Here is a 10,935-nt window from a genome sequence, read left to right on the forward strand (position 1 = left end):
TTGAATTTCTGCAAGAACACTGACTTCCTACTGTCTGAAATCAGTGCTTCTTGCGGAAATACTACGGTGCTCCCGTTCGGGCAAAAGTCCCTTTTGCGCAAAGCTTTTGCGCAAAAGGGCCAGTGTAGACTGCTCAGATTTGTTTTGCGCAAAAAAGCCCCGATCACGAAAATGGCGATCGGGGCTTTTTTGCGTAAAAGCACGTCTAGATTGGCACAGACACTTTTCTGCAAAAAGTGCTTTTGTGGAAAAGCGTCCGTGCCAATCTAGACGCGCTTTTCCACAAATGCTTTTAACAGAAAGCTTTTCCGTTAAAAGCATTTGCGGAAAATCATGCCAGTCTAGATGTAGCCTTGCTGTATATGGTGTCACCACTGTGCCCAATTAATGCCTGGTTTAAAACAACTGACTGTACTCTTGAGTTGCCCTGCAGGTTAGGTTAATCCATTGTTTCATAGGTGCTGGAACTAGAGGTGCATGGGATGCTACTGTATTCTCTTGATTTGAAATTAATTGCATTATATACCAGGCTTGCACGATTCAATGGCTCTGAGCACCCTCCCTCTCCCCCCCCCCCAATTGTTCCATCTCTCCTGCTGGGTTTGTCAGTGTCGCCCCCACCCCCACTTTGGCCCGTGGGTGTCTCGTGCCCGCAAGAGCAGCCTGACTTAGGCCCCTGCCTGAGCGGCTGTGTTTTGTGGGGAGGAAAGTGGCCGCTGTCGTTTAACGGCTGGTTGTGGGGCTCGGGTATTGTTCAAACTGCACGTTGATTAGCCCCAGCCTAGGGGCGGTGGCTGAGGGGGCGGGACGCTGGAGGGCAGGGCCGAAGGAGGCGAAGCGGGGTCCGACCGTGGGGCCAAACCCCTGAGACCGATCGCCACGTGCCTGGCCCCGCTTCAAACGACGCCCGCCGGGTTCTCAACTGTTACTGGGGGGGGGGCCGCGCACGGACGGCAGCGGCCGCAGGCGAGTCCTTGGCGAGGCCCGGCCGCGGCCCGGAGCGATGGGGACGGGCGCCCCCTGGCTGGTGCTGCTGGGCTTGGGGAGCCTTGTGGCGGGCGCAGCCGGCTCCCGCGGCGCCGCCCCCTACGCGGTGACCGTGCCGCGGCGGCTGGCGCCCCGCGCGGGGCAGGACCCCGGGCAAGTCTCCTACGTGCTGGAGCTGGAGGGGCAGGGCCGCGTCGTGCACCTGAGGCAGAAGCGGCTCTTCGTGCCCGAGTCCTTCGTCCTCTTCACCTACGGGCCGGGCGGGGCCCTGCAGCGGGACCAGCCCTTCGTGCGCCGCGACTGCTTCTACCACGGCTACGTGCAGGGCAGCCCCGCCTCGCTGGCCGCCCTCAGCACCTGCTCGGGCGGGCTGCGCGGCGTGCTGCGGACGGCGAGGGGCAGCTACGAGATCGAGCCCGTGCCGGACTCCGCCACCTTCCAGCACGTGCTGTACCGGGTGAAGGAGGGGGCCTCCCGCCTGCGCTGCGCCCTGACCAAGCAGGAGCTGCAGCGCCAGGCAGCCTTCGTCCCTGGCTTGCGGGACCTGTGGGCCAAGCAACTGCCCCAGGGTGACTGGTGGACACACACCCGCTACGCCAAGGTCGCCCTAGTGGTGGCGAAAGAGCGCTTCGTCCGCTCAGGCAGCAACGAAACCATAGTCCTGCAGCAAGCGCTGGACATAGTCAACATAGGAGACTCGCTCTACCATCCCATGAGCCTTCGGTTGTTCCTGATAGGGCTGGAGATCTGGACGCAAAACAACTTTGTCAACATTACTAGTAACATAAATGGGTTGCTTGGCGATTTTAACTCCTGGAGAGCACAGAATCTGTCTCCGCGGCTGCCCAACGATGCAGGTCACTTACTGGCATATCAAGACTTTGGCATTACCCTTGGGTTAGCATTTGTAGGAGCAGTGTGTTCTCCTGGTTATGGCTCAGCCGTTCTTTCTTTCGTGGATGATTGGTTGTACTCATTTGCCATTATTTTTGCTCATGAATTGGGTCATAATCTCGGCATGTTCCATGATGAGAAGTACTGTCATTGTCCACGTAGGCAGTGTATCATGGCTGCCCTCCACTCTGTCACTGATCTGTTCAGTAATTGCAGTTATAACTATTATTACAATCAAATGATTAGTAGTGCCGGATGTCTGCTTAAACCTCCAGCATCAAAAGAAGTTTATACACGTAAATACTGTGGTAACCAGATGGTGGAAAGTGGAGAGCAGTGTGACTGTGGCTCAAAATACAATTGTAGAAAGGATCCTTGTTGCCAATCCAATTGTACATTGAGTGCAGGTGCAACTTGTGCTTTTGGAGAATGCTGTGAAGACTGTCAGATACTTCCAGCAGGGACACTATGTAGAAAAAGTAATAATAAATGTGACCTTCCTGAATATTGCAATGGGACTTCACAGTGGTGCCAGAAGGATGTATATGTGCAAGATGGAGCTCCATGTGAGAAGGGTGCCTATTGCTATGGTGGAAACTGCTCTAGCCATGATCAACAGTGCAAAATGATTTTTGGTAAAGAAGCAATAGTTGCTCCATTAGCTTGTTTCCAAAAATTGAATATGCATGGTGACCGGTTTGGCAACTGTGGTATTACTAGAGAGATGAATGCTAAATATAAGAAATGTCAGGCAGATGATATCTTATGTGGCAGGGTCCAATGTGAAAACAAGAAAATAATACCATCTTTACAGGACCATAGTACAATACTTCAAACTCCTGTTGATAGTAACTGGTGTTGGGGTACAGATTATCATCATGGGATGGAAATAGATGATATTGGAGCAGTGAGAGATGGTGCATCTTGTGGCCCTGACAAGATTTGTGTTAACATGAGTTGTGTCAATTTGTCACTCCTGAATAATGACTGTAATGCAACAAAATGCCATAAGAGAGGAATATGCAACAGTCATAAAAACTGTCATTGTGATTATGGCTGGGCCCCTCCATACTGTCAAGATAAAGGATATGGAGGGAGCATTGATAGTGGACCACCTCCACGTGTGAAGGCTCTTGGGGGAGGTGCTATCGCAACACTAATATTACTTGCTGCTGCTGCTGCTCTTGGGATTGGGTTTGGTGTCTATTATAAAACTGCACTAATGGGATGGTTTAGAAGATCCATGGCTAGATTCCATGCAACTCAGCAAACAGGTGCTTCCAGTCAGGGAGTCCACGCTAGTTCACATGTAAAACCTGCTACCATGTCAAAACCTAGGTTAGAGTCTATGCAGGAAGCATTGGATTTTATGTAATATTAAATAATATATAAACAATATATTTACCTATTTTAAGAATAAATTCAGTTTGTATGCATTGAAATAGCCTTTTAAAATGATGTCCTAAAGGATTTAATCTGTGCCTAAACTCAGGGAGTTAGGAAAAAACTAAGAGTTATCCATATAGCCCCTTTCATCTACATTTCATCTACAAACCTAAACTTGAACAATGCCTTGTGAAGTAGGAAAGTATCTCCATTTTATTGGTAGACGAACAGACTCAACAGTTGTGCAAAGTTACTCTTTAAGAGGAGGAAATGTTTTGAACAATTCACTTCCACACACAATAAAGGATAAAAGTAAAAAAAATTCCCTGGCATTTTATATTAATTCACTGAAGTGATTCACTCAAACATAAGTGAGAAGTAGGCCTTCCGGTCTGATGCAAGTGTTTAGGGGGTGGAAAAGTGACCATAAATCCTGACCAGTAGCAGATGTTCAGGAGGAGAAAGACTATGACTCTAACCAGGAACATTCAGCAGGCACTTTAAGGGTTGTGTAGCCAACACTGTAACAAGAATAGGATTTTCACTGCATGGGATCAGAGGGACATGACTTCCAAGTTCACAGCTGATAAACTTCTGAATATTTGGAAAATGATCAGTTGCTTAGTTGACCTCAAGCTTGACATTTAACAAAAATATCCTTTTCTGGGAATGTTCCAATACCTTCTGTGCCTAGTTGGGCCAGAAACACTGGGTGACTTAGGCCACATATCTACTTACTGGAGGATCAACTCATTGGCAATCAATCTTCCAGGGTTCGATTTAGCAGGTCTAGTAAATACTAAGGATGTTAAAATGTAGTTACTAGTGTAAACGTGTAACCACTGAATTTTTCAAAAGTTACATGTTTACATGTGTGGGGGAGGGATGGCGAGCACTTTGGTAGGCAGCAGGGGGGAGGCAGTACTGCGGGAGCTGGCACGCCTGGGGAACCAACTTAAAAGCTGGTCTACCCCTCCCCCCTGCCTCTCATACAGCGATAGTGGGGGGGGGGGAAGGTGCACATGTAACCGAGAGGGTTATCCACCCTGTACTTGGATACTTGTTTGCATCCAAAGTACTCCTCTTAGGAAGGAACAATCAGTTTCACACAAACAGAATGGGAAGCGACTGTCTAAGAAGGAGTAATGCAGAAAGGGATCTAGGAGTCATAGAGGACCACAAGCTAAATATGAGCCATCAGTGTGATGCTGTTGCAGAAAAGCAAACATGATTCTGGGATGCATTAATGGGAGTGTTGTGAGCAAGACACGAGAAGTCATTCTTCTGCTCTACTCTGCACTGATTAGGCCTCAACTGGAGTATTGTGTCCAGTTCTGGGCACCACATTTCAAGAAAGATGTGGAGAAATTGGAGGAGGTCTAGAGAAGAGCAACAAGAATGATTAAAGGTCTAGAAAACATGAGCTATGAGGGAAGACTGACAGAATTGGACTTGTTTAGTTTGGAAAGGAGAAGAGTAAGAGGGGACATGATAGAGGTTTTCAAGTATCTAAAAGGGTGTTACAAGCAGGAGGGAGAAAAATTGTTCTACTTGGCCTCTGATGATAGCAAGGGAGGTTTAGATTGGACATTAGGAAAAAGTTCCTAACTGTTAAGGTGATTAAACACTGGAATAAATTGCCTAGGGAGGTTGTGGAATCTCCATCTCTGGCAATATTTAAGAGCAGGTTAAATAGGCATATATCAGGGATGGTCTAGATGGTACTGGGTCCTGCCGTAAGGGCAGAGGACTGGACTCGATGACCTCTCAAGGTCCCTTCCAATTCTAATATTCTATGATTCTATGATCACTAATAATGACCCACTAAATGGAATGCTGAGGGCTCCTCTGTCAACCACAGTACTTGCAGTCGCAAGGAGTAAGGGAAGTCAATGGGAGAGTTACTCCCATTGACCTCCCACTGTGGGGCCATCTCACAAAATCGATGTAATGCATGCTGATTTCAGCTTCGCAATTATTGTAACTGGAATTGTGTATCTTATACTGATTTTTTCTACTATTGTAGACCTGGCATTATTCTCAATAGTAATAACTGTCAATGAGTGTGCACAAGTATAAATGAGAGAAGAATGAGTCTCAGAGTCCTTGCTCCATAGGTCTTTTAATAGTGGGACATGATTCCATAAATTTGTAACACATGGAACTTTTGCTGAATTTAAGAGAAGTTCTAGCTATCTACGTTTCTATTAAGACCCCTTCACTATGGCTGTGTCTCTAGACTACATCTCTCTTTCAGCAGAGGGATGTAAATTAGACACATTGAAAATGAAGTGGGGATTTAAATATCCCGCACTTCTTTTGCATAATTGCATCATGGTGCTTTTTCGAAAAAGCGCTAGTTCAAAGGTAAAACCATGGTCTTGACTCTGTTCTTTTGAAAACTGCAGGCTTTTTTGAAAGATTCTGTAAACCTCATTTTTTGAGGAGTACAGGATCTTTCAAAAAAGCCTGCCGTTTTCAAAAGAACCGCTTCTAGACCGTGGTTTTATTTTCAAAATAGTGCTTTTTTGAAAAAGCGTCATGACACAATTATGCAAATGAAGCATGAGATATTTAAATCCTCGCTTCATTTGCAATTTTGAAATGTCTAATTTACATCCCTCTGTCAAAAGAGGAATGTAGTCTAGACACAGCCTATATTATCAGCTCCCCCCCTTCCTCCCTCAGTAAACTTATTCTCAACACTGTGGTGGGGTAAAAGAAGTATTGTAATATCCACTTTACAAATAGTTAAACTAAGGCATAGGGGTGCAGTGATTTGCCCAAATTATACAAGCAGTCTGTAGTACCATTAGGAATAGCATCCAGGGATCCTATTTTTATTGTTAATGTATTTATTTGACAGTATTGCCTAGAGCCTCCACCCAGATCCGGGCCTCATTTCGAAAAAAAAATCCCTTTCACAAAGAGCCAACAATATATGTTGAAGACCACATACAGACAGTCCCCGGGTTACGTACAAGATAGGGACTATAGGTTTGTTCTTAAGTTGAATTTGTATGTAAGTCGGAACTGGCTCCAGATTCAGCCGCTGCTGCTGAAACTGACCAGGGGCTGACTACAGGAAGCTGGAGGCAGAATTGCTCTGCCCCCAGCTTCCTGGAATCAGCCACTGATCAGTTTCAACAGCGGCTGAATCTCGAGCCTGGGACAGAACAGCTGGGCTGCCAGGTAGGTCCCTGCAGGACCAACCCGGCAGCACCCCAGCTGCTCTACCCCAGGGTCCACAACAAAAGCCTGGTCTGCTGGGGGGGGGGGGCGCACTAGCTGCGTCCCCCCCCCAGCAGACCAGGGACACGGGGAGCAAAGCCTCAGAGGCGCGGGACCCCTCCGCCTCCCCGGCTTTGCTCAAGGTGTCCCTGGTCTGCTGGAGACAGTCCCCAGCAGACCAGGGGCACCCGGAGCAGCTTTTCTCGCCCCGGAGGTCGAGGTGGCGGGACCGCTGCGCTCCAGGCGGTCCCGCTGCCTGCGAGCTCCGGGGCGAGAAAGCCCCGTTCGTAAGTGCGGATCCGACGTAAGTCAGATCCGCGTAACTCGGGGACTGCCTGTACAGTGAATAGCGTCCAGTCCATTTGGTCAAGTTGGCAACCCTAAATGAAGTGTGGCATAGAGGGGGGCAACAATAACATTTTTTTTTTTTGCAAAGTCTAGTTCTGTGTTTTGTTTTTTGCATAATTAAATGTATCAGTAGTAGTATGGCTTGCTACCTACCTAGCTGTTGTTGGTTAACAGTATACTACAAACATCATAGTAGAACCCATATGCCTGAGACCTACTTGTGTGCTATCACCCCACATTTCTATACACTTAAGATTGCCTCAGAGTGAACTAAATAGTGCCTTCAGTGCCCTCAACTATGCAACTCCATTGAAGTTGATATAGTTATTGTGGATAGTCCTCTGAAAACATCCACTCAGTGTGCAGTGGTAGTCAAAAAAGCAAATACAGTAGACTTCCAATAATCCGGCACCTTTGGGACCCAGGGGGTGCCGGATTATTGGATATGCCAGACTATCAGGAGGTACTCCGGTGGAGGGGCTGTGACGGGTCTGCTGGGACTCGCACTGCGACCGATGCGGGGGGGGGGAGGGGGGTTGTCGGTGGGGAATGGCGCAGCGAGGGGCGATCCCTCTGCCGTTTTCCGGGGAGGCGGGGGAAGCCCCGCGCAGCTGCCGGCGACAGGCCAGCTGGGGCTGCAAGCGGCAGGAGCAGAATTGGGGAAGCAGCTGAGCAGAGCAGCTGGGGTGCTGCCGGGTTGGTCCCGCAGCGCCGCCCCTCACCTGAGCGACACTGCGGGACTAACCCAGCAGCACCCCAGCTGCTCTGCTCAGCCGCTTCCCCAAGTCCGCTGCTCGTCAGTTTCAGCGGCGGACTTGTGCTTGTCTCTTCATTATTTCTTCAATTTTGCACAGAAACACAAAGAGGCACTTGCTTAAAATAAGATAATAAATATAGTATAATCTGATTTAAATGTTTAATTGTCATGATTTTAGGATGGTTGCAATACACAGAAATGTTGATGGCGTCCAGAATGCCTAGAGCCTGCACCCATCCTCCACTCAAACTCCCCCCACTCCATCTACCTAAGACTCGAAGAGGGAGTTTGGGTGGGGAGGGATGCAGGCTTTGGGAGGGAATTTGGTTGCTGCATGGGATGAGGCTCTGGGATGGAGTCTGGATGCAGGTTGTAGGCTGGGGCAGAGGATGGGGCTGCAGAAGGGAATGAGCGGTGTAGGCTCTGGGAGGGAGTTTGAGGATTGTTGGAGTTTGGGGATGGAAGCGGGATAGGGAAGGGGGGCTTTGGGAGGGAGTGGGGTGTGTAGGGTGAGGTAGTAGGGGTGCTGCACTTACTTGGGACAGCCCTCTATTGCAGCAGCTCCTAGCGGGGTATGGTTCTCCATGCAATCTTCTTCACACATACCCTCACCGGTCTGTCTCCTCCAGGCAATTTCAAACAGCCCAGGGAGTCCCCCGCTGCCACCACCGGCAATGCAGTAGGGCTGGCTGGAGCAGCTGCCTGCTGCTTGCTTGCCTGCTCTGCGTGACTGCTGATATGTCGCTAAGGTCCACAGGATGGGTGTGTGTGTGTCTGTATCTCCATGCTCTGCTCCCAGGACTCCACAGCAGGAGCAGCACACAGAGACCTCCCCACCATGGGACAACTATTGCTAATTCTGAAAATGTTATCTCTTACCACTCATCTCCAGTGCCATTTCATATTGTGTTCAAGCAACATTCTGAGGGGAATGTTTAATTGTAACACATTAAAGATTAAATTTCTTAATTATATTAACATTTCCATGACCTTCTTGTTTTATGAGCTTCTCATTTGCATAATTATATACCTCTCTTGGGTCCACTCAAACTCCTACTGTCATTGATATTCATCTTACATAACATCAAAAGGAAATCAAGAAGGACATTGGTTCTGGTTCTTGAGGAAGTCTCAGTTAAAGGGACAAGCAAGCCCACCAGTCACCCTCTTAAGCTTAATTTAGAGACACAGGGGTACTTTTTCTGAGGAGGATGGTATTTATGCGTTATCAATTATTTAAAATTTTATTAAAGAAAGCAACACTAAGAAGTAGTAAACCAACAAATAAACTACAGTAAATAGAGCAAGTTTAACAACTTGCTTTGAAAAAATCAATGGTTTTTCTAAGGGGCTTAGAGATAATGGAATCTTTTTTAAAAGCTCCATATTTTCGCACTCTATTCAATTTTTCATTAAAACCTATGTAGATTCATAAACTGTGGTATGATACTACAGGTTGAACATCTGTTAACCGGGACTTCCGGATTCAGCAACATCCATGGTCCAGCAGGACCAAGGATGTTCCAGGACTAGAAAGTCCCAGTAGAAGGCTGGGCTGCCTGGCTCACCGCAGCTGGACTGTTAGGCACAACCCAGTGCTGAGGCTGCCTAGCAGGGCTAAGAGCTCAGTGCGCTGCAGTGGGGCTGCTCAGTGTGTCAAGGAGCCCAGGACATCCATGAGCCTGGCTTGCCACAGCAGGGCTTCCAGGCATGTCCAGGAGCCTGGTGCGCAAGGGGCTGGGCTGCCTGGCTTAATGGAGTATTGGGGGAAATTGGCAGGGCTGGCAGGGGATGGGGATGGCCAGGAGGCCAATGGCCAGTCCGGGCTTGGAGGGGGGGGGGAGGGAGAGGGGAGCAGTATATGACCTCCCCCGGTCTGGCAAAAAACCTCATCTGGGACTGGTAAAGTCCTCAGGGTGCTGGACCAGTGAGGTCTAACCTGTATGGTGTCTCTGTTTCCTTTTGCTGTCCTTTCTGTTTTGTCTCTTCTCTTTGGGGCAGGGGCCACCTTTTTGCTCCAGGTTTGTATAGTATATAGCACAACGGGGTCCTAATCCATGACAGGGATTCCTAGACACCACAATAATACAGATCAATAATAATTAACAATAGTAGTGATTGGCCCAGAATAACAGCTTAAGTAGAAACTAATTGAATAGAATGGGGCCAGAGCTGCAGTGAGCTCCGATTTGGGCTTTAAGTGAAAGACGGTTCAAGCCTTTTATCTGGCTGCAAGAGCTGGAGAAAAACAAATTTAAGTCCAGATTCTGGGGCAAGGATCCACGCAGATATATTCATTTGCGGGATTTGAACCTGACTTTGAAAAGCTTCTGATCATAATTAAGGAGGAGAGCTAATTTTATTTCACTTGGGATCTATTTGAAGATTATAGGTTGTAGGTTTAGAATAGAACTTGATGCTTTTGAGGTTCAAGCTCTGAGTGGCTCTGGCAAATTATTTTAAATATTTTGTGGACTATCCCAGAATTTCTTTAAACAAATATCTTTACTGTTTTTTTTAAACAAAGCCTTCAATTTAGATGCATATTTAAAAAAAAATTCCCTATGGAAAACAATGATTAAAATAAAGATTCTGAAATGTTTGTAAAGCTTGGGAAAAATCACAAAATTAAACCTTTTTAGAAACTTGCTAAGCCTCTTTATGTATAAAATTGCTTAATTCATTGATTTTTTGAAAGACAACCAATACATATATTTAAAAATAGAGGACTCACCTGGCATTGCTTGGGTCCTTAAGGGCAGGGGGCTGGTGGTATGGGGGATGCGGGAGTCAGGGCAGAGGTGGGAGGGGACTCAGAGCAAGGAGTAGGGGTGCAGGAGTCAGGGCAGGGGGCTGGGAGGTGTGAGGGGGCCCAGGGCAGAGTGTTGGGTGTGGGGGCTCAGAGCAATGGATGGGGTGCAGGAGTCATGGCAGAGGGCTGGGGGCTACAGGGGGCTCATTTGGGCCTCCTGTGGCAATGAGGATGGTGCTGAAGCTGCCAACCATCCTGGCTCCTCTGGGAGGGGGCGCTGGGGCTGCAGTGCCTAACTCAGGCTGCCAACTTCTTGGAGGGGAGGGGAAGGCCAGGGCTGCATGGCCCAGCTATGGCTGTGCCTCCCCTGACCCTTGCCTACAGTTTGTCGTGCCGGTGGGGGAGGGGCAAGAGAGCTCTGCAGCTTGGTCCCAGTCTGCAGCTTCTGCAGGGGAAACCAGGGCTCTGCTGTATGGCCCCAGTCTGTGGCTCCTCCAGGGTGATGGGGCAGCTGGCTGATGGGGCTCCCCTGTGCACCACTGCAGCCAAGAGCCAGAGGGGAGGGCGTTGGGGCAGGGGA

General features: G+C 48.4%; 1 protein-coding gene across 1 annotated transcript; it reads left to right on the forward strand.

Moving 5' to 3' along the window:
• The first annotated feature begins 796 nt into the window (after positions 1-796).
• On the forward strand, positions 797-8,592 carry LOC102464011 (disintegrin and metalloproteinase domain-containing protein 20). The gene is made up of 2 exons (XM_006130329.5): positions 797-1,844; positions 8,233-8,592. The coding sequence occupies exons 1-2, from the start codon at positions 1,004-1,006 to the stop codon at positions 8,331-8,333; spliced, it is 942 nt and encodes a 313-aa protein (XP_006130391.4). The 5' UTR covers positions 797-1,003; the 3' UTR covers positions 8,334-8,592.
• Positions 8,593-10,935: the final 2,343 nt, after the last annotated feature.

This window comes from Pelodiscus sinensis, chromosome 5, assembly GCF_052426305.1.
Source record: "Pelodiscus sinensis isolate ZL-2025 chromosome 5, ASM5242630v1, whole genome shotgun sequence".
NCBI lineage: Eukaryota > Metazoa > Chordata > Testudines > Trionychidae > Pelodiscus > Pelodiscus sinensis.

What these genes read in the sequence shown, in the direction of transcription:
- LOC102464011 (XM_006130329.5), top strand. Translation starts at nt 1,004, where the DNA reads ATGGGGACGGGCGCCCCCTGGCTGGTGCTGCTGGGCTTGGGGAGCCTT. An exon ending in GCGGCTGCCCAACGATGCAG is followed by an intron (nt 1,845 to 8,232) that starts GTCACTTACTGG and finishes TGTCTCCTCCAG; the next exon opens with GCAATTTCAAACAGCCCAGG.